Genomic DNA, 22002 nt, shown 5'->3' on the forward strand with positions numbered 1-22002 from the left:
AGGCATAGGCTGTGCAAACACAGTGGTTGATCCCCGAGATTCATCGGCATATGCCGAAGGTGTTGGTCGTGTTGGCCAACGGTGACGTCAAAAGGGGAGCTCGCTGCAGGAACTTGTAAAGGTACCTCGGCGATGGCATGATAGCGGATATGTCCGGGAACTGTGTGAATATACCCCGCCTGGGTCTGCTCGCTGCTGCTCCGCACCGTCAATGCCAATGCCGTTTGTTCGTGGCACTAGCGGTTTAACTAGCATTTACACTATCAAAGACTGAATCGGGGTTGAAATAAAGCCAATAGTTACTCCACAAAGCTTACCTAAATCATGGCAGAAAGATGCCAATTCGGGGCAGTGCTGCAGCAATCCATACAGTGCTTGCCTTGGTGGCAGGCCCGGCAGGCTTGGGTGCACCCTCATCGTCACATCAAATTATGACGTCACCACCTGCCCCTTACCTCCCGTCGTTTATTTAATGAAGGCAAGAAGCACACGACAGTTTGGAAGACGAACTTTTATTGAAAGCATACTGCAATTGACTCTCATAAGAATACTTCGATTTGAATTTTGACGATAAAAAGCGATCTTTCTTCAAGCAAACTAAACACCAACACTGCCACAACCACCACTCACTAAGACGACCACTCGAACAACCCACGAGTGACACGCCCAAACCCAAACTCAATTACACCCACGCGACGCAATCATCCCTTCTCACAGCCCAATATGGCGCGCGGAGAAGCCAACAGTCCCAAGGTGCACTACAAGAGCAGCAACGACGAGGATTTTGTCGTGTTTTTGGACAGCGTCGAGAGTTACCAGAAATGGCTGGGCGACAAGAGCGTGCCACTCCCCCAGGTCGTGTCATCGTTCAAGATCTTCACTACACACGGGTAGGTTTTTGTTCATTTTCTTGCTCTACGTTGCTCTATACCTGCTTTTTGCCTGCCCGCCGATGTGTCACCCGTTGCTCGTCGGTGGCAGCCTGTCAAAGCGGGGGAGAGGGGGGTTATGACGCAATCGGGAAAGTTAAAATACATACAATTCCATTCATGTACTAACAAGAAGGCGTGTTAGGCAAGGCCATCAGGGTATACTTGACGGCGTGTCAAATGCGATGCTCGAGAACGAGTTCGGCACCTCCAAGGACGAAGACGCGGTGTTCCAGATCCTGGAGAAGGGGCGCCTGCAGGAGTTTTCGGTATGTCGATTGTTCCCTTCCTGTTCCCCCCACACCACGTATATTTCCCTTTCCCGTCGTTGCGTCGATCACCATTGGCGATTGGCGTCGCACACCTTCGCGCCGCCGGGCTGTCCTCGGTGTTCGTCGAACCGCGAGTTGTCAGCCGCTGGCAGGGCTCGTGGTGTATGACAACGAGAACGGTACGAGTGGGCGGCCGGGCGTCTCGTGAAACGGCCTGCCGTTGCTGAGCCTCGCTCGTGCACGCCCGCCCGCTCACCCGCGCACACAACATTGGGGCCTCCGCCGGCCGCTCTCAGTGGCCGTGCCCACCCAGCGGGAGGCCGCGCCGCAGATCGGACCAGATCACGGAGCCATCAATCCAGCCATCAATCAGTCAATCTAGTGGTTGAGTTTGACGCACGGCAGTCGCGGCGCTTGCTTTGTCCTACCTTGTCTACTGCCGTGGCGGCCGGGATTCATTTACCAGACAAAAGAACATAGCTTGAGAAGACACAAAACCCATACTGACATACCTGACCTACAGATGCCGGAGCGCGAAGGCCGCAAGAATGACTCCAAGGGTGGGGCCTACGTCACTCGCTAAGGAGATATGTTGAGCCCAGTCACGGCTATGCACTCACCCCGAGTGCACCACCAACCCACACCCGGACCCTGACCTCAGACGATCGGAAGTTTGTCTTGCATCAGGGTGCCGCAAACGGGTGGCGGTAATCCATCGATCAGATTCGATAGCCACGGAAAAAAGGCGGGTGGAGGGTGAGAGCAGTTGATATCAATCGGGGTCTCGAATTCGGCGATCGGGAAGCCGGGGTCGATGATGAGGCGGGCGATCTTCAGTCGGTCTGGTCTGGCCCCCCTCTCCGTGGGCGGGGTGGTGAATTGTTTTTTTCCCATAGTCTGTAACACGACATGAATGCCTAACCTACCTACCCACATCTCTGCTCTCCCGAATGGCCCAATTCAATTGCTTTTACCTGGTGCTCCGTCTCACAAACGACGTCTCGGCGGTTTGTCTCGGACGGACGAAAACCGACCGCGCCTTGGCAACGTCCAAGTTAGCCGCCAAGCGCCACGTGACGCTCTCCCTCTGCTTTTCCTGATCTGAGACAGGGCCGCCCGCCTGGTGAGACAGGTTGCTTGGCGTTGCTTCAATCGCTGGGGAGCCGAGCCAAGTGACTGGCTGGCTGGCGCGCTGGCGCGCGGGCGTTTTCGTTTGGGAGTTGAGTCAGTTGGGGGGGAATCTGTGAGAGGCGAGAGGCGAGAGGCTGACTTTTCCGCGCGGAGGTGGGTGGGTAGGTGTTGCGGGCTGTGACTGGGTCGTTTGGGCGTTTGGGCGCTTGGTGCGACGGCGCTGCCTGCTTGTTGTGTTGTGGAGGTTGCGTTGTGTTGTGTTGTGGCGTGTCGTCTGCCGCTGGGAGGCCTACCTCACCTAATCCTCTATTTGGAGTTGGGGTTGTGGTTCTGAGGGTGAGGGTTTTGGTTTGGGTTGGAGGGTGGAGGGGGGGAGGGAGTGCCATTTTTTTAGATTGGGTTAACTAGTTGTGGAGGGTGTTTGGTTATTTCTGCTTTGGTCCGTTTGTTGTTGAGGGAGTGTGCGAGGCAGGGTTGTTGGTTGTCTTTTGTTGACTCCTGACTCTTGACTTCTGGATATCGCTGGGAGTTCCCGGCCGTTGTTGGTTCTAGAACTTTTGACTCTGTCTTGTTTTTCTGGTAGCGATTTGGGAGTGTGGAATGGGATTGACCCTGGAGGATACATCTCGGGGATTTTACGAGGTTGTCTCCTTGTCGTGCTGCTGGCTCAGACCCCTTCTGGGTTTCAGGCGCGTTTTGGTTTTGGCGGATGGCGAGGTAGCATCAGTTACCCCCTCAACCCCTTTGACAAAGCAAAATTTGGCAACTCATGACTGAATGCTTTTGAATCGCAAATTGCACAGGCATGCACATGAAGAAGTCGTGAAAGGTGAAAGCAATGAGCTTGATTGCGTTTGGATTATACACAAGCACTACTGCTTCCTGCTGCCCGCTTCCCGAGCCTTCAGGGGACCACGGGCTCCTTGCAACCACGGTTGAGGCGCATGCCAGAACCACTGGTGGGTATTCCATACCCTAAAGCACACCTTTCTCCGGCCCTGCCCCGGTGTCTGCCCCCTTGGAATAACAACGCAACGCCATGCTCGCCATGCTGCCACCCCTTCCTCTTCATCCCGCCACAGGGCAGGTCTCGTCATGCTGAAATGGACAAAATATGATGGTATATGAAAAAGAAATACAGAAAAAAAAGAGGAGCGCTTTCAGATCGCCATCTAAGAATAGGAATGCGTATTTTCGGTCGTTGATGCCATATGTACGGTTTCTCTCTCCTCCTCGTCCCACTCTAGTCCACGTTTCTCCTTGGTGAGCCCAAGCGAGGAGCTTGGCTTGATCGTCTTCGGTCCTCGCGATGACGGCGATCGGTGTGCCTTGCTGGAACGGTTGGACGGATCGGTGGAGGCAACGTGGCGAGGTCGTGAGGTAGGGGGTCAAGAGGTGTTGGCGGCATCGAGTATTCACACCACGGGTAGATATAGACAGGGGTACTAGGTGCGTGTGTGTGTGTGTGTCCCCCTAGACACGGCCACGCGGGGTCCGTTGTGGTAGAGTCCACGGCTTTGCGCAAATCATCTGTGTAACGTGTTAGCATCCGTCTCAAGCGAAGCATCATCCGACCAAAACATACCTCTCCTTCGCTGTACGCCCAAAAGTAGACCCCCAACCCAATGACCTGATAAATGGCGGCATTCGTGCCCTGGTACATCAGTGCGGCGGCCAGAGCGGTCAGCGGCAGGAAAGCGAGGCGCGCTTCGAGACTGCGATGGAAGCTGGAGCCGGCGAGGAAGCCCAACGGCCACTCCCATGCGAGGAGGATGATGCCAAAGACTAGATTAATGGTCTGGAGTACTGGTATCGGTTTGACGGCCGGATCGAGCGTCTTGGTGACGAAATCCCAAAATATCTTGGGCCAGAAGTATCCTTCTACCGCGGCAGCGATCTGGTCTGCATGTCTGTGTTAGCATTCCGTCCGGCCCCCTGTCTCCTCTCGAGAATCCCCATCTGGGTTACCTACACATTGCTGCCGAGAGGACAATGAGCCTCGCCCAGTGGTTCTTGATAAGCCTTCCCATAATTCCGGTTGGCGAGTGATGGTCCGATCAAGCGGTCCCGGTGTCCCTTCTAATAGTCCGAGCTGTTCCACAAATCCCTCTCTCTTGCCGTGTCACAAACACGCTGATGCTTTTGTCGTTTTCCCGATTATCACCGAAATTCCGTATCCAAACGATCGATCCTGGGCGCCGAAGAAAAAGATGCGAGAGCCGAAGAGAAACAAATAGTACAGGGTAAAAAGTCGAAGGAAAGAAAAGCGAGGTTCCGGACCTGCGATGGATGGGTGGCTTGGGCTACCGAGATCCAAGAGAAAAAAGATCGATATGAAAGAAGGCTATCGACCAGCGGCGGCGAAGAAGGAGAGGAAAGGAAGAGAGGCGGAGGAGAGATCCGAGACACCCACGGCCAGCGGGGCGGTGCTGGCTTGATATTGGGGATCCCTCGCCTCGGCCGGCCACGGCGAGACAAGCCCGGGCGTCGGACGGGGAGTTTGGCACTCGCCCTGGTGGGCTGGCACCGGAGCCCGGGAGCTCGTGTATCAGATGGGCCGCCGGGGGTGTGCTTGTGTCTCGGGTCGCAAGTCTGAAGCTGGGGTGTGTTCGTGCGATATCCAAGTTCGGGTGACCCTGTCGATGACCACGGCAGGCATAGGGGCAAGCATTGATGGGGGTTCCCAGACGAGTGGACCGTTTCGTCGGATCGGGGGCTAAGCGGCCATGGAGATGCCGGAGTTCGACGAGGGGTCTGATTCAGATGAAGCTTTCCTGCGGGCTGGACTTTCTCTCAACTACCGTGGGATGTCAGGCCGGGCAGCCCTCGCATTGACCCGTGATGGAGATCAGACAAGGCAAGGTCGTGGTTACCAAGGGGAAGGTTTGAGGTGGAAGGGGGCGTTTGGGCATGGAGGTAGTGTGTGAGTGTGGCGGGGACGGATGCTTGATCCCCAGACACCCGGGACCTTGAGAGTTTAAGAAGTGACAGGGTTTATTGCGCCCAGAACGCCGAGGTGCCTGGAAGGGGGGGGGGGGCCTGCGCGCGAACGGCCGTGGAGTGGTGTAAGTCGAGAAGTGGAGTCGTTTCCGGAACTTTTTGACACACCCTTGTCGGACACGGGGGTGTGGGTTCACAGAAACAGACGACAGCCTGACTCGATGGTGACGGAGAATTGAGAGAGAGAGTTGCCTCATCAGCAAAGAAGAACAAAAATGGAACCACGATCTGTGTCATGAGCAAAACCAGCCACGTTCGGGGCCGCCTCAGCGTCTCCGCGCAAGCGATTGTGAGCGAGCCAAAGCCCCCGCATGGTCCGCATGGCAGCAGCCGAGGGGAAGGGGCGGGAAGTTGCTGAGGTCCAGGGTGGGTGGGAGGTGGGGAAGCAGGGGGCGGCTCGCGAAGCAGAAAAAGTAACCAGGGGTACGAGGTATTCCACACCCCTCTCACCTATCAAACCACCAGCGATTTGCTGGGCCATTGCCAATGCTGTTTGATGGACGGCTTGTCGTCCAAGGCAAAAAAGGCTCGGCCGCTGCCCAGACCGACCATGGGCGCCGGCGGTAAAATGCGGACGCTCACCGCGGGCCACGGTCGACGGGCAATGACCTGCTGCTTATTTCTTTTCCCTCCGTTTTTCCACTTATTCTTTGTTCAATTCCTTGCTCTGTTGAACGAGAGGTAGCGAAAGGTAACGAGAGAAAAATGAGGATTTTCGTCTGCCATTACCCACTGGGCAGACTGCAAGGAGCTCATTTGGGCGACGACGAGAGAGAACAGAGATGGGCTTGCTGCTTGCTGGCCCGGTGGACTTCTTCGATGCAAGCGTTGCGACACAGCTCTCTGGGCTGCACTGTTTGGTGTGATTGGTGTGTGCCGAGGGCGGCTACAGGGCGGGTCCTGCCAATGAGATGACCAGCCACGATGTCGCTGCGTGAGGAGCCAAGGGTCCCCCGCATGCCTCCCTGTCTGCCAAGATGATGTACCGGCCTGTAACGCCCCTGCACTTGGCCGGTGTCAAGTGACAAAGTCGACTCCTCAACCCTTGAGAGGTTCTTCTGTCTCTTGGTGGCTGAGATGCATCGCGCCTGGATTGGGCAACAATAACGGCACTATCGGCGTTGTTGTTGCGGGCTGCGTCTGCACGCAAGCAATGAATGCGAGCATGGAAGGACTGCCCGAGATACACACTTGGTTGTTACCCCGAACAGGGCAAGCAGCTCCATAGGCTGTTCCATCTTTCCGTGCTGCCGGGCAAGACATTGATGTTCCAAAATGGAAGCTTAGGATGTTCGAGCGATGCGTCGAAATCTCTGCTCAAACCCAGATTTGGGATTCCCCTTGCCGCCGCCACCACCTCGTACAGTCGAACAGCCACAGCAGACTCTGAGACCCGGTCCCGCTCATCCGGCGGCCGGCTGAAGCACAAGCCGTTTGAGGCGGCTGGGGCGAACAATGCTGATGGGAGGGGGAGATCCATACTCTTGGCAGGGCCAGGGGCAGGGATCCTCGCTTAGGTGCCGCTGGCTTGCTTGAGCGGCGGGCCTCGACATGACAACCGCCACGAAGAAAACTCACTCATCAGATGTCGATGATGTTGGCCGCGATCGTTGACGTTGGCGAAAAGGCGTCCTGATTTTCTTTGTCGCTCAATTTCCGTTTTTGCAAGCGTTACATTCGTTGATCATCACAAGATACTATCCATCCACGTGGGAACGTCTTTCTCGAATTTGGTGCTTCTCAAAAAACCTCCGCGGGCAGCGCGGGTTGAGAACCCAAAACGCCAAGGGTTTGATGCTCTGAGCTACCACGTTGCCCAAGCGATCTCAGCTCCATCAACACAGCAGACCAGCCACTTCGGCAACGAAAAGTTTTTGCGATTAGTAGACGGCCATTCCAAGATCTATGTATAAAACCGCACTCCCGTTGCACTGCAGCATTTGAGCGCAGTCTTTTATCTGGTGGGCCGAAATCTCCCAGGCATTTGCATCTGCATTCGCCGGCCCGGTCCCAGTCCCCATGTTGTTGCTTGCATATGCACATCGAGCATCTCCTTGCTCGTGGCCTCTATAGATCGAAAAGACACTGAACCAATCTTTTCAGCGGTTGGTCACCGCCAGCCATTGGCCGCTTCGGCATGGAATAAAACCTTGAGCCCAATGAGAACCGAAAGCAAGCTTCTTCCTTTCCAACCAATGGGGCTGGAAACGAGAGGCTCCCCCGCACCCTGTGGCTTGGCCTCGAGCTGGTTCACCACTGCACCCTGCAGCAGATCACATCGCACAATGCCAGGCTATTTTTATCAGCACAGCTGGGTCAGAGTCGACTTTCGCTCGCTTTCAAATAGCTTCATGTTACGGCCAAGCTCTTGGGATCGAGATGGGGAGGATTATATCATGCCACTATTCGTGACGCCAACGCTGCCGTGATTTTGCACTTGTCTAGGCGCGGCCAAGATCCTGTGCCTCGTTGACTTTCGTGCGGAGTTTGACCCGACGATCTTCCCGAGGCTGGGCGCTGTCGTCACCGCATCTCCATCGAGCAGGAACCTCTCCGAGACGAATAATATATCCTTGGTCTCACTTGCAGCCCTGCTTTGGGATCTGATCCTTCACCGCTACGAAGTACCACTTGTGACACTGTCCACCACGCCGCCGTCCCCGCACTTCTCGGCCCGTGAGCTGGCCGCCCCCAACGCCTCTCACGGCGAACCGGCCGGGGAGGGCCGCCTTGACTTGAGACCAGACACAGGAATGCTTGAGCTTCAGGGTGGCGCCGGGTTTCCCAATTGGGATACCAAATCATCAAAAGTCCATCCTCCCATTCGCCTTCTCTCGTCGCCTCATCTTGTCTCACCCTATGAGCACATGACTTTTGGCGTGAGCCGCAATGCGTCAGCTTCTCTATATGCGAACCGGCAACTCTATTGAGAGTTGCACTTTTCTGGAGCTGACAACAGATAAACCAAATATCGTTCCTGAGGGAATCACTTGCTCGCTTGGAAATGGCAGCTGACGCTCACAAACCAACATGTCCAAGAAGAGATTACCTCCATCCAGCAGGCAATGACGCCGCCAACTTCAAAATGTATTGTTAGTAGTTGCTGAAGTCCCGCACTGCCATTGGGCCTCACAAACAGAGTATGAGACGACGGGCTGCATAGAATCGGACCACGCCCAAACCCGGTGACTGCTCCGTCCAACGGCCTCGCTACGGCAGCCTTGCTACGTAAGGCTGCTAGCTAACTGCCTGACTACCTAATATCAGGCGGCTTGCGCGTAGGCGACTTGACAGCCGACTGCATAGAGCTAACTCCGTGATTATTTCTGCCCAGGTACCAGAGGGGCCGACTTGCCGCCAAATTTGGTGTTTACCGCGGCAATGTCTTAGATCTCGGTGTACGCCATCACATTGATCCGTCACGGCGGCTCCGGGCTTGGAGAGCAAATCACATCGACCCGCCAAGTCAGTGCTAGTTGTGTTCTGCCATGTTGTAGCTTAACTTCCACCGGGATACCATCCCCATCCCATCAATGCCACGTAGACAGCCCAAACCACCGAGACCACCAGGCCATGCCCAAGCAAGCATCATCGCTCAAAGATTACCTCCTGAACCGCACGTCAGCCCAGCTCTCAGGTAGAGTTGAACGTCTCTCCCCGGCGATTCGCCAAGACTTTCCAGGGAACTTGCCAATAACGAAACCATCTCCATTTTCCCCGTACCACAACTTCCCCAAATCACCTCCCCTTCCAGAGATCCCCTGAACCAACTTCCCCCAAACTCACCCCACCGCTCCCTCCACCCCTCCCACAACCCCCTCCGACAACGCCCCAGACATATCATCATTACTATTATTCACACCCCGACCCTGTTGTCCCTGACCGTAACCACCCTGACTCTGTCCCAGTCCCTGCCCCTCACCGTAACCGTAAACCCGTGACCTTGGCCCCCAACCTGCCACTGCCACCTTAACCCTGCCCAACCGCCGTCCCCGCGTCCCTGACCACATTGCTACTGGTGACCGTACACCAAGGCAGCAGCTCGCGCGCGGCATCCACGGGCCAGCGGCAAGCACTTCGCGCGGTTGTGAGCGAGGATTGGAAGGCCTGGAGGGCGGTGGGTAGGGCGGCGGGGTCGGAGGAGGCGAGGGGGATTATGGGGAGGGGGAGGGCGTGCGTTTGGAGGCTGTTGTATGCGTGTGCTTAGTTATATGTGGATGTGGATGTAAATACTTTGTGTGTGTAGATGTTTGTGTGTGTTGTGAGTGAATAGTGTGTGTGTGTGTGTTGTGATGGGATGGGTGAATGGGGGACTTACTGGATGTGGAGCTCCACAAAAGATTGCATGGCGGGCTGGGAGGTTGTTGAGTTGCTGTCTTGGGGGCTGAAGAGGAAGAGTAGAGCGGTGTTGGGGCCGTTGGTGAGGCTGTGGAGGTGCTGGATTCGGGGGAGCGTTTGTGGGTTGGTGAGGTCATCCGGGGCGAGGAGCAAGAGGTGAAAGGTCTCGTAGTTTTCTGAGTGTAAATCTGGGATGCTCAGGGCGATGTCATGGGTCACCAGGTTAGTTTCTAAGGCTATGTTAGCTGTAAAGTATCTATGCTTTGATCGATATGTGGTGGTACCTCTCCATCGCCTCCCCTCAGTTTGTAGAAGTTGGGCTGCAGCCGATATCCAGGCCGGGCGTTGCCTCAGGCTCGAGCAAATCAAGTTCACCGCGGACTCCTCGTTTGAGTGATCCATTAACCCGCTATCCTGCACCCGGGACTGAACCATGAGGTGTTGAGTGGTCTGTCATTAACTGATTGGGTATCGTTTCTATCTCTATGCCAAGGTTGTTGTTGTTTTTTTGTGGGAGAAGGGTTTGTTCGCCTGTGCACACGCTTGTGCCTTCCTCATGTGTAAACCTGCATCCAAACTCCAAGGCACCAGCCCGGTGCCGGTGCCGCCTATCGTCACATGGCCACCCTTCAAAGTTGTCATCGTACAGATAATGCTGCCTCAAACAGGGTAACCCGCCCGGACCCTAGAAAGGGTGTTACGGTGATACCATATTCCCTGCTTCCCGGCATCAAGCTGTCGCCGTTGGGGCCGCTAGGAGGGGCAGTTTCGTCTTCGGGTCTTTGAACGCCCTCAACGCCTCCTCAATCAGCTGCACCCGCTCGTGCTGCCTTCTTTCCTCGGCCTCGAGTTCCTCCTCTTTTATCCTTAGTTCTTCCATCCTACGTTGTAGTTCCTCGATCATCTCTTTGTTCTTATCCGGCTTCTGCGATGACCTCCAGTACTCATACGTTATCAACCCTCCCGCAACCGCAAGAATAAACGCATCACCAACCACGTCGGCAAAAAGGTCGACCGCTTTGCCCTCGGGAAGCGACCTGAACTTGCGCTTCCAAATGCTGACGGGGGCCTCTTTGTGCTCCTTGATCGACTCCCGCGCCGTCGTCCCGTACTTAGCTCGGAGCTCCTCTTCCTTCTTGACTTGCTCCTCTGTTTTTACCACGGGGGCTTCGGCCTTCTCCTTCGCTCGTTGCTCGGCATCTTTGTTCCGTATTACAGCGACCGACATCCGCATATTAAGCTGGTGTATTGTCTGGCCATACCGCGCGGCAAAGGCCCGGAATCTGGGGTGTTCGTGCGCCTGGTGTTTTATGTGGTTCTGCGAGGTGGGAGGAGTTAGGAGGGTGCTGGACTCGGGAGACGGCCTGGAAGCAAACGTACCGCACCGTATTTGGAGACATGTCGCACGAGGAGAGCCGCGAGTTTGAAAAGCGGCAGCGGCACCATTGCGCACTGAACTCTGGTTTTTGAACGGCCCACTGGATTGCGATGCCGAGCTTACGGGTGTCGGATTTGGGGCTCGCCGCCGTGATATCCGTTGGAAGTCCTTATTGCTGATTTAATATCGGTTTAACTTGTCGTCTTCAGGAAGCCTCGGAGGGGGACATGGAGTCATCTTCAACTTTGGTGGGGTTGTCTCAGGGACAGCTCGGTACTTGAGCCAATGAAGTTGCGTCAAGTGGTGGTTCAAGGAAGCTTATTATTTGCAGCCCGCAGTGACCATCATGGCGGCTCGAGGGCGGCCAACAGTGCAGACCCACACTTTGGGCCTTGTTGCTGTGGTGACCCGGGGAAACACTCCACGCTCGGCTCGGCCGCGAATTTCCCGATTGTATCTTTCCGGACCCGACACCTGCAACAAACACTTCGCCGGTCCGGACTCATCACTAATACCTCACTGTTGTCACCGGTTGTGAGCACGCCTTGCCAACGGCAGCTCTATCGTGTGCATCCGAGTCGCGGTCAACGACAGTCGCCGTATCACAACGACGTCTTGCATCGTGAGTTGATCCCTCGTGAATTCAGGCCTTTTTTTTTTCTATGTTATAGTTGGAGTTGGAGATTTTATTAGTGTCGGAATGGCCACGACACTCCCTGTCAATCATACTCCCTCTGGTGTCTTCCATAGCCTAGCTATTCGATCGACGCTAACTGGCAAAACAGAACTGGGATAGCACCAGCTTCTGCTCGACGACACGTTGCTCGGCAAACCGTTGAGACCTCACAATCCCCGATCTTCTCTCGAGCCGCCGCGGCCCGAAGGGTATCGAAATGGAGGCGTTGTCCCCCCGGGATGCTAATGCCCAACGGCTCCCTCGAGCGCACGAACTGAAGACGAAGGCTGCCGCCCAACTCAAAACCACGAGGGACAAGGAACACCCGCCGCCGCCGCCCAACAATGTTGTCGAGCCGCCAAGCTCCGACCGCAAGGATGGTGTCGTCTATCAAGTCGGCAAGCTCCTAGGAAAGGGCGGCTTTGCCATTTGCTACGAAAGCAAGGCTGCAGGAGCATCGAAGCGCGTTGCCCTGAAGATTGTCAAGAGCAAGATGCCGACAAAGATGGAGCAAAAGGTGGGTATTTCGGTGGCGGGATCGTCGTACTTGAAGCTAACCGCCATTCTCTAGTTCCAAACAGAACTGCAGATCCACTCCAAGATGCGACACCAGAACATCGTGCAGTTTCACCGCGCTTTTACATTCGAGAGCTGCACCTACCTGGTTCTGGAACTTTGCCCCAATGGCTCGCTCATGGACATGGTCAAGCGTCGTAAGGGCCTGACCGAGGCTGAAGTGCGTTTTTACACGGTCCAGATCGCGGGGGCCATCAAGTATATGCACGCGAAGGGCATCATCCACCGCGATCTCAAGATGGGCAACATCTTCCTCGACAAGTACATGAACGCCAAGATTGGCGACTTTGGCCTGGCCGCTCTGCTCCTCACCGGCAAGGACATGCAGGTCATGCGACGGACAACACTATGTGGGACACCCAATTACATTGCTCCTGAGATCCTAGAAAAGGGGAAGAAGGGCCATGATCATATGGTCGATATCTGGAGTCTGGGAATCATCGTGTAAGCTCTTGCTGACCGACCACGTTTCATCCCAATGCTAATTCAAACCAGGTTTGCGATGCTCACATCAAAGCCTCCCTTCCAATCCTCGACGACAGACGAAATTTATCGCCGCGCAAAAGACCGTGACTACGAATGGCCATCATCCGACACCTCGTCTACATACATCACCCAGGAAGCGAAAGATCTTGTCGCTACCATGCTTCAGGATGCTGATAAGCGACCCGACCCCGACACCATTGTGGCACACCCATTCTTCACCTCCGGATACATGCCAGGCCCTTCCGACATCAACTACAAACTGCGGGAATTTGCGCCTGAAAACCCTGCCTTTTACGAGCCCCTGAACTCCCAAGCCCAGTCTATCAACCTTCGAAACGTCCAGGAGATGTGCCGAGAGTGCGGTGTTGGGCCGTGGTGTCAGTCGCAGTTGGTCTTCAGGAATATTTGGAGGGAGATGGCGGAGGAGGAGCAGAACGGTCTGACCCCAGTCATCCCCCTGGCCGAGGGTATTGTCTACCGGCCGTTCGATGAAATCAAGAACGAGCAGAAGCTCCAGGCTCGGGTCGCGGCGCAACAACTCTCAAAGCAATCATCGCAAACTTCGGAGCGACCATCCGAGTCTAGAAGCCTCAAGGAGAGCACCCTATCTCAAAAGCCCTCAGCTGGCCTGCTACGGGCTCCGCCGCAGAGCTTTGCTGCCCAGCAGAGGGCGCAACACAGGCCTGCAACCACGACGACGGGCGTGTCGCGATCCAAATCTGTCACGGAGCCCACGACGAGAACCGTCGCCCTGCGACCGCGCCCCACGAGAGAAACACCTGCGCCCTCTCAGCAGCCCGCCGATGATCCCGCCCCGGTCTCAAGGACGTCGACCCGCAGCCTTCGTAGCCAGCTCACATCGACTAGAAGTCAACCCGCTGTCAGCTCCGACGACCGTGCTCCCCCGCTACGACGGCCGGTATCCACGCGAGAAAAGCCACAGGAAGAGAAGCTATCGCTGTTCAGCCCGTCCGAGTACCAAGAAACGGTCCCTGGCACCCAGCCAGATGTGGTTCTCGAGCGGCTCCAGAAGCTTCAGGCTGAGCTTGAGCGGGCACTCAATGCCCGGACCATGGCACTCGTGTCTTCGAGGGACAAGACGCCGTCCCCCCCGCATATCGTGGTGAAGTGGGTTGACTACACCAACAAGTTTGGTCTCGGCTACGTCCTCAACGATGGAAGTGTCGGGTGTATCCTCCGCAGTATCCCGTCACCAGAGAGTGCTGAGCCCGGCATGCTGCCCCCCGCTTGTTTGCTCGTCCATGATGCCGAGCGTCACTGCCTGCGCAAGGACGACCCGAACTACAGCGGACGCCACCAGATCGTGCCCATGAAAGAAGGCATCTATTTCTACGAAAACAACGGGGAGACCGGCATCTCCCGCGTCCGGGTCGCTCCGGAGAACTTTATCCTCCCTGTCCACGCAGACGGCACTGTTGGCAAGCTCTCGGCAGGGCGCGACATCTACGACCACCGAAAACGCGAGCGCATTGTCCTCTGGAAGAAGTTTGCCAACTACATGATCGCCTACGGCCGCGAGATGGACAGCCCCACCCAGCAATCGACACCGACAGCGACCGACGACGCAGCCATCCGCGTACCGACCATCACGGACCCCACGGCGGTGCCCGCAGACGTCGTCACCTTTTACCAACGGTTCGGCGACGTCGGATGCTGGATGTTTGCGGACGGACACACGCAGTTCAACTTCCCGGACCACACCAAGATCGTGCTCGACGCCGCGGGCGTCTGGTGCCACTTCTGGCACCTCCCACAAGACGCAGCCCGCCGCCTCGACGAGACGGGCTCCCTCGCCGAATCCGCCCTCGACGACCGCGCCGTACTCTCCTACCCGCTCCAAACCCTCCTCAACTTTGCCAAGCCCTCCTCCTCCTCCACCTCCTCTCTCCGAAGCAGCGGCGGCACCGGCGCCGGCACAAGAAGCGTCAGCGCGAGCGCGCGGCGGCGGCCCGAGATCGCCCCGGAGCTGCAGGGCATCCCCGCGGCCAACCAGTTCCGCAAGAAGATGGAGTTTGTGCGCGACGTCGTGCGCGAGTGGACCGCCAACGGCGGGCTCGGCAACTCGGACCTGAGCCGCGAGCGCCGCCTGCGCTGGACCGGCGTCCGCGAGACCCGCGGCGTGCCCATCCCCGCCAAGCATGTGTGGGTTACCATCGGGGCCAGGGGGGGCGATGAGCGGTTGGCGGCTATGGTGGATCCCAGGACGCCCGGCGTGATTGGGGAGGATGTGGATGAGCGGAGGAGGTAGATGTTTTGGTGAGGTGGGGGAAGAGATATATATGATGCACCCTTCGTGGATACCAGACCTCGAAGGGGGTGTTGATTGTTTGTTTCGTTTTGTTTCGTTGGTTTGGCGTTGGCTGGGGCTGTTTGTTGTTGTCGTTGTTGCTGTTGGTGTTGAGCGCGGCGGCGTTGGGGAAGAAGAGCACGAGGCGTTGCTTGCTTGCTTGCTTGCTTGGGACACGTTATGACGAGATGATTCCTCTTTATTTCTTTTCCTTTTTCTTCTCTGCTCTCGCTCTCTCTTAATTTTCCTTGTGGAAGAGAGGGAGGGGAGACCTAGTTGACTGGGTGAACGGTGACCTAGACGGGGGAGGGTGTGTTAGACACTGCTTGGTGGTCTGGCGGCGTGCGCTTGCTTGCTAGCATTTCGGGCCTTCGCGGCCTCTTCTTTGTTTAATTCCCTGTCAATCTTACTTGTTGTGCATACTACTAGCTAGGCAGCCTGTATGTAGATACCGTTTTGTGGTCCTTGCTTGTTTCCCACCCTCGCCCCCAGTTGTGATATTGCCAGGCAGCGGTGAGCTTAGCATTCAACACTCATGTCTCTCTCTTCAAAGTTATCATACCGGTGGGTTGTTTCCCTGACTGATGCTGCCCACAAACAACCATGCCCGAAACCAAATATATGCCCCGCAGGGAACTGAACTCTCTTCCCCGCCTCGAACAGACAGAAGGCGGCCCTTGGTGCTCAGTCGAGAATCTCCAGCGGTTGTTCCCAAGTCTGGCCCAAGGGCTTCTCCAAGGCGTGTTCCAAGGCCTGCTCCACAGGCTTTCCCAAGGTTTGCCCCAAGGGCCGCTCCACAGCCTGTTCCCAAGGCTGCTCCAACAACTCATCGTCTGCCATCGACGTCAACTTGGCATCAAGCCAGGTCTTAAAGGCAGAAGCCGAGTTGGACATCTCGTCGTGGTTGAAGTTGTACTCCTCAAACGCCCGCACTTCATGCCATTCACATCCCAGGTTAGCCAGCCAACCAAGCAATCCAATCAACAACCGCGGGGGTAACAGCCGTCGGCCTGAGGGAGGGGGGAACGGGGGGGTGAAGGAAGAAGGGGGGAATGTGTGTCCTTGAAAGAACCAAGAAGCAAACCAAAACTCACTATCATACACGGGCGCCCCATTCACCCAATCCTTGCCCGTCAGCCGCGAGTACTCCTGTATGCGGCCCGCTCGCTCGGAGCGGATGGCCTCGTACAGCTTGAGGCGCTCGGGCACCTCGTGGGGCTCGGTGCCCATGGGCAGGACGGCGGCGAGGGCGGCGGCATCCTCTATGGCTTGGGCGCCGCCTTGTGCTTGGTCTGTTGATGGGAAGGTCAGCATCGACTTGTCTAGTCGCGCGCCGTACACGCCGAGACTGAGACTGAGACTGAGGCGGGGCATGGCGGGCTGGCTCTGGCTCTGGCTTACAGGGTAGGCAGGGGTGTGCTGCGTCGCCCATGAGGGCGAGTTTCGACGATGTCCAGGTGGGGAGGGTCTCCATGTCGAGGAGCTGCCAGGCTTTTATTGTGGTCTTGTCGGCTTTGCGGAAGAGGGTCAGCAGCCGCTCGTCGAAGTCGCTGAACGCGTTGAGCACCTCCTCGCGTGTAGCAGCCCTGCCCCAGTCTGGGAAAAGAAAAGGGGGTTAGCATGTGCGCGTTCATGGAGCGGTTGAGGGGCGGCTTTTGTCGTACCGTGGTTGGGGAGTGTTTCTGAGACTGGGTCGGGGTAGATGCAGACAAAGTTCAACCACTCGTTGTTTTGGCACGGATACATGACGATCCGCCTGTCGTCTGCGAACCAGGTGGTGAGTGTGTCTTTCTGGTTGCCTAGTGATTCTGTCTCGGGACTGAATTCGACTAGGCATGAGGGAATAAGGAACCGGAAGGCTGCTTTGCCGGTGCGGAACAGCTCCGTTTGCTTGATGGCCTCTCTCGTTTTTGACTAGAGCACAACGTCAGTCCCAGTCGGTATGCACAAATACCTACTCATAGCCATGGGAACAACCCTACTTTAATGCCGTCGGCCCCGATGAACACATCAGCCGATACCAGTACACCGGAGTCCATATGAACCCCCACATGTGGCTTGACGTCGACAACACGGTGTTTTGGGAGGAACTCCACGGGCTCCCCAACACCCTCCGCTGATGTGGCAACTCTCTTTAGTTCCCGGTGAAGAGCAGGGCGGTGAACCATCTGCCGGGGGTAGCCCCAGCGTGCGTTGGGGACGGTGAGATCAACGTCTTTGATCACATCGCCGCCCTTGGTGCGTTCAACATAGCGAGACATCAAGCTTGGTTCCAGGTTCTCGGTCTTGATGCCCCAGCGCGGCAGGATGCGGGTGACGTTGGGGGAGAGGTGGATCGCCGCCCCGACGTCGCCAACAATGTTGTATTTGTCCATGACCTGCGTGTGAGTGTCAGTCGGGGGTTTCCATGGATACGAGGATACCGGTATATCGAGTCTGGAGGGGTAGGGAGATGCACCAAAACCTTGTGACCATTCCGCCGCAAAGCGATGGCAGCGGAAAGCCCACCAATCCCACCGCCGATGATGAGTATTGCCAAAGGACGGTATTCTAGGTCCTCCTCCTCCATGCATACCAAGCTTCCAAGCTCCGACCCTTCCATGTCTCCCATGGCGAGCAATGAGGCAATTACGTTAATACTTGTTAGAGAGTCAAATTGATTCGGACGAGCCTGCAATTTGAAGGGTATTATCAAAGCCGCGGGGAGGTTATGTTATGTAACACAAACGGGAGTCCGGAGTCCGGATATGAACCTGACCTGGAAGCTATCAGGCTGTGTTCTAGGCTGGGCAGCCAAAGTAAGGCAACTGCTAGATGGGCAGTGTCTAACTACAATATCAATTGTGGGAAGGTGTAGGAGGTGCCCGATCATTCTTGCAAAACAGGCAGCGCACCCCTTGCACATCAACCAAGGCCGCTGATGCATGCAGGTATTACAAATTACCCGAGCAATACTAATAATACCTATCACATGGACCAACGCATACCCAAGATAACTGAGGCAAAACACAAACGCCAACCATGCCAATGGCTACCACATCAGAGAATAAGACTTGGTGATCCGGCGCGCGGTCTCCCAGCCGTAGTGCTCCTTCTCGGCTTCGAAATATGCCAACTGCTCCTGCACCTTCTTTTCCAAGAAAGCCTGACGTTCCTCTGAAGCGTCGATAAAGGCTCGAACGCGTGGGATTACCTCGTCGTCCAATCGCTTTTCCAACTCTTCGTCTGTAGCATTACGAGGACGGGGTACTGTCTTTTGAAAAACGAGTTCGCCGTACACAAGGAAGGCATAATCAGGATAGTTGAGTCCAATGGCAACACCGGGGTGGCACCTGTTTGGTCAGTCTTTTTAGTTATATCCTTAGCTGGAGGAAGGGAGCTAACAACTTACCACGTCTCCAGAGGCGGCCCACTGGGTCGATAGGAGTGGAGGAAGACCTAGTGCTTTCTCCCGTTCCTGGACGGCTTGACGGAGGTAAGCGACTTGTGTGCAATACGCATGTTTGGCAAGCATCACAAATTCTATATTGCCGGCATTGAGCCATATAGGGGGCATCATGAGCTGGCCTGGCACCACCCGGCTCCATTCCCAGTCCAGGACGCCAACGAGTTTGTAGTCTTGGTCAAACAGGACATTTCCTATGACTATATCCATGTCTCCGTGTACTAACAAGTACGCAACGTAGCCAAGTGCTGTGTCAGCCAGGTTGTTGTCATGTACGTCAAGGAGAGGAGCTAACATACCCAGGACGAATGGTCCTTTATTGGCTGACTGATCCAACCATTCGTCTTGAATAAATTGCTTAAAATGGTGAGCGGCATATAAAACAGAGTCAGGTGCCCTATCGTCCAGTGCTTGGTCGCGTTCCTTCTCAAGCTTGTTGTTTGCTAGCCATAGGAGGCCATTCACAAATTCCCTGGCCGTGGAGAAGGTTCGCTTGGGCGGGAAGACTTCGGCAGGCTCTAGGCCATCGAGCTCTTGGTCCGAGATCTCGACTGAGAGCGGCCGTTGGTACACACCGATTTCTTCTGGGCTACAAGATATGGCCGAGATATTACGAGAACTTAGCCCCAAGGCCCCGATTCGGGGAAACTCGAGTTGCCGAAGCTGGATGTAGATATCGGTCCAGTTGCTGGTGGATAAACTTCGCAGTGGGAGTCTGAGGCCCTTCCAATCGGCCAATCTCGCCGAAGGTGTGGCTACTATCCTTTCCCCCGAACCCTAGGGCTTTGAGATTCTGGCCGTCAATGTAGTCCATAATGATAAAGGGCAGCCCATTCAGTCCTGTGTCAGAGAAGGCGTAGGCATGTACTCTTGGGATGGGAATTGTAGTTTTGGCCGACACATATCTAGAAAAGCATGGGGTTACGCTTAGCCGGAGCGTTTGAGCGAGTGATCAGAAAAGCTTCTGCTTACCGCATAGTCGCCAATTCAATCTCAGTCTTTTCGTCCAGGACGGCCTTGGGTACCATGACGGGGATTGGGATCCGGACCACCCATCGTTCTGATGTGGACTCGAACTCAATAAAAAAACAGACGTTGAAACCGCCACGCTTGCGCGGACGAAAGATGGTGCATGGGTCTCCGTGGTGGAAAGAGGAAGCCAGGCGACAGATTTCACCATCATCGAGAGAATCGACCCATCGATCTCGCTCCTCGTCCAATTTTTCGGATTTCATTTCGTCCCTCATAGTGAAACTGTGGAATTGAAGGGTTGGAAGATGGGTACGGACTTGTTGCTTAAAAATTCGTGATGTGTTTGTTGGTCGCTTAGCGCACAGCGAACTTGAAAATGGGAGAGAATGGAATGAACGAGCGCAGATTCAGGCGGTTCTGCTTAGGTAGCGGAGTTGTTGAGTGGCTGTGGGCTGTTGGCTGTTGGCGTGCTGCCAAAAATAGGCAAGCTGCAAAGTGTGTAGCTACCTATGTATGTCCATGTGTGTATCTTCCTCATTTATCACCGGGGTACACAATCGAATTTAACTGCCCGTGCACTCGCAAGAAAAGTCCAGATTTTCAATATGAACATCATGCCCGGAGTATATCGCTTCATGTACCATGGTTTTTTGGTCCAGGGCCACGGCCCATGGCCATGGCGAGGATGGATTATGGGTCCATTAACCTACCTACCCTATTTTAGAAACCCAAGACCAACCTCACCATCCCTCATGCGTCACGCCTCAAAGTTGACCAGATCCGAGGCTTAACTAAACCATCACTTGACGGCAAACCGAGACAATCTGGCCGACTCCCGAGGTCAACCACCCTAACACCCCCGCCAACTCCGTCTACGAGCCCCCGTCAACTCCGTCTTGAGGCTGTTGGTCCTTTTCCGCCGCAACAGTCCATGTTTTTGAATTGGCCGCAGAAGGTCGGTCAACCTTGCCGGGCTGCCCTCGCCCCTGGATTCTGAGGAGACAAGAACGGGGAAATACTGGGCTGAAACTTGGCCTTGGCCATCTCGAGTGATCTGGAAAGAACGTATTTCTGGAGATGTTGGTTTCAGGTGAGGCCGTGAGGGAGAGAGAATGTGTCGTGTATCGTTCAGTAAGTCTCGCCGTGTTGTTGATCCAGGTATTAAAGCTCGAGACGGACGCTTCTGTTCGAAACTTGCATCTCCCAAACACGATACCTTCAAGCCTCACCGAGACCGTTCTCTTACAGTCACCCTGCCCTTGAAAACTCTCGCTGGACGAGAATTCACACCTACCTTTATCTTTCTTGTTATATTCATTCTATATCGACATCGACCACAAATACAGCCAGCTCGTGAATCAAAACTTGTCAACCTCTCCAACTCAGTACAACATCCTCCTGATAATTATATCGCCGCGCTCTGACCGACATTTCACCCTGCCTGTCGGATACACTCATCCCCGCCAAATTCCCTAGACAAACTCCTGGCCGCTATGTCTTCTGGTGATCGGTATGGCAGGAGCTCGGATCATGAAAATGCAGAGGAAAGGGCCCTAAGGCGGATGCGGGATTTGAAAGATGCGCGGAAGCGGCAATATGAGAAACTCAACGACTGGGTCAGGGAGCAGGAAGCAGCAATGGCCAGACTGAGGCCGGCTCGTGACAGAGCCGAGGCTTCCCACGAGACCGTTATGAGCATGGTCAAGAAACTAAAAAACAAGGAAGCGGAGCTTCAATTAATGGCCGACTCCACGACGGAAACTAAATTCCGCCGAAGCAAGAACCGCCCTGCTACGGACGGTCGTGGCAACATGACCCCCGAAGCCAGGAGGCAGTACGAGGAGGACCGAGAGCGCAGACGACGTTTGACTCAACGGGAATACGATAACTTGTTGGAAATGTACCGAAGGTACAAAAGCGAGGACCAGGAGGCTCAAGAAGCGTACGAACAACTAAAAGATAAGCTCAAGCACAATGAGGGACATATCAAAAAAGTCAAGCAACACATCCAGGAGCTTGAGGCCGAGATCGACGAATTGGAAGAGTATCTACACGGACAGGAACGGCGCCGTCGACAACAGGATCAGAACCCGAAGTTCCCACCGCCGGATGGCTCTGGGGGCGGCAGTAGCGGAGGATACGGTGGCGGCAGCCGGGGCCGTGACGCCCCGTTCGGGTACGGCGGCGGCGGCTATGTAGCCAGGTACGATGCCGGATCCCGGGGTGGATCGGGCCACGGGTCCCAGGCGTACGGCGGCTCGGGCGGATACCACAGGGCGGCCGGACAGACCCACGCGACGCCGGATGGGAAGACCAAGCAGGATGTCGCCGGCAGGCTTGCCGCTCTCGACCTGGGCGGCGAAAAGCACCGTCGCGAATCCAAGCCGACGGCTTCCAAAACTTCCAAGACCAAGTCCGCCGCTGGCACTACTGCTGGCGGGTCGCGGTCTTCTCGTCGCTAGATGGGGATGCCTGGCCGGTTTGTTGTGTA

The 22002-nt window shown here is 55.7% G+C and overlaps 7 protein-coding genes across 7 annotated transcripts; 3 read left to right on the forward strand and 4 right to left on the reverse strand.

Annotated features, from left to right (window-relative positions):
* Positions 1-723: 723 nt before the first annotated feature.
* CHGG_01546 (uncharacterized protein) lies at positions 724-1784 on the forward strand (the record flags this gene model as incomplete). The annotated part of the gene is made up of 3 exons (XM_001220766.1): positions 724-890; positions 1066-1198; positions 1725-1784. 3 exons carry the CDS (start codon positions 724-726, stop codon positions 1782-1784), a joined length of 360 nt encoding a protein of 119 aa, XP_001220767.1.
* Positions 1785-3805: 2021 nt separating this feature from the next.
* CHGG_01547 (uncharacterized protein) lies at positions 3806-4362 on the reverse strand (the record flags this gene model as incomplete). Its single annotated transcript, XM_001220767.1, has 3 exons — positions 3806-3862; positions 3918-4234; positions 4305-4362. 3 exons carry the CDS (start codon positions 4360-4362, stop codon positions 3806-3808), a joined length of 432 nt encoding a protein of 143 aa, XP_001220768.1.
* Positions 4363-9301: 4939 nt separating this feature from the next.
* On the reverse strand, positions 9302-9679 carry CHGG_01548 (uncharacterized protein; the record flags this gene model as incomplete). The annotated part of the gene is made up of 2 exons (XM_001220768.1): positions 9302-9518; positions 9651-9679. The coding sequence occupies 2 exons, from the start codon at positions 9677-9679 to the stop codon at positions 9302-9304; spliced, it is 246 nt and encodes an 81-aa protein (XP_001220769.1).
* Positions 9680-10400: 721 nt separating this feature from the next.
* On the reverse strand, positions 10401-11070 carry CHGG_01549 (uncharacterized protein; the record flags this gene model as incomplete). The annotated part of the gene is made up of 2 exons (XM_001220769.1): positions 10401-10953; positions 11051-11070. The coding sequence occupies 2 exons, from the start codon at positions 11068-11070 to the stop codon at positions 10401-10403; spliced, it is 573 nt and encodes a 190-aa protein (XP_001220770.1).
* An 871-nt stretch (positions 11071-11941) lies between these two features.
* On the forward strand, positions 11942-15055 carry CHGG_01550 (uncharacterized protein; the record flags this gene model as incomplete). The annotated part of the gene is made up of 3 exons (XM_001220770.1): positions 11942-12241; positions 12296-12744; positions 12796-15055. 3 exons carry the CDS (start codon positions 11942-11944, stop codon positions 15053-15055), a joined length of 3009 nt encoding a protein of 1002 aa, XP_001220771.1.
* Positions 15056-15778: 723 nt separating this feature from the next.
* CHGG_01551 (uncharacterized protein) lies at positions 15779-19786 on the reverse strand (the record flags this gene model as incomplete). The annotated part of the gene is made up of 10 exons (XM_001220771.1): positions 15779-16026; positions 16189-16386; positions 16496-16690; positions 16759-17008; positions 17077-17472; positions 17670-17765; positions 18486-18787; positions 18839-19128; positions 19241-19444; positions 19512-19786. 10 exons carry the CDS (start codon positions 19784-19786, stop codon positions 15779-15781), a joined length of 2454 nt encoding a protein of 817 aa, XP_001220772.1.
* A 1218-nt stretch (positions 19787-21004) lies between these two features.
* CHGG_01552 (uncharacterized protein) lies at positions 21005-21973 on the forward strand (the record flags this gene model as incomplete). Its single annotated transcript, XM_001220772.1, has 1 exon — positions 21005-21973. One exon carries the CDS (start codon positions 21005-21007, stop codon positions 21971-21973), a length of 969 nt encoding a protein of 322 aa, XP_001220773.1.
* Between the last annotated feature and the right edge of the window lie 29 nt (positions 21974-22002).

Source organism: Chaetomium globosum, genomic scaffold, assembly GCF_000143365.1.
Source record: "Chaetomium globosum CBS 148.51 scaffold_1 genomic scaffold, whole genome shotgun sequence".
Taxonomy (NCBI): domain Eukaryota; kingdom Fungi; phylum Ascomycota; class Sordariomycetes; order Sordariales; family Chaetomiaceae; genus Chaetomium; species Chaetomium globosum.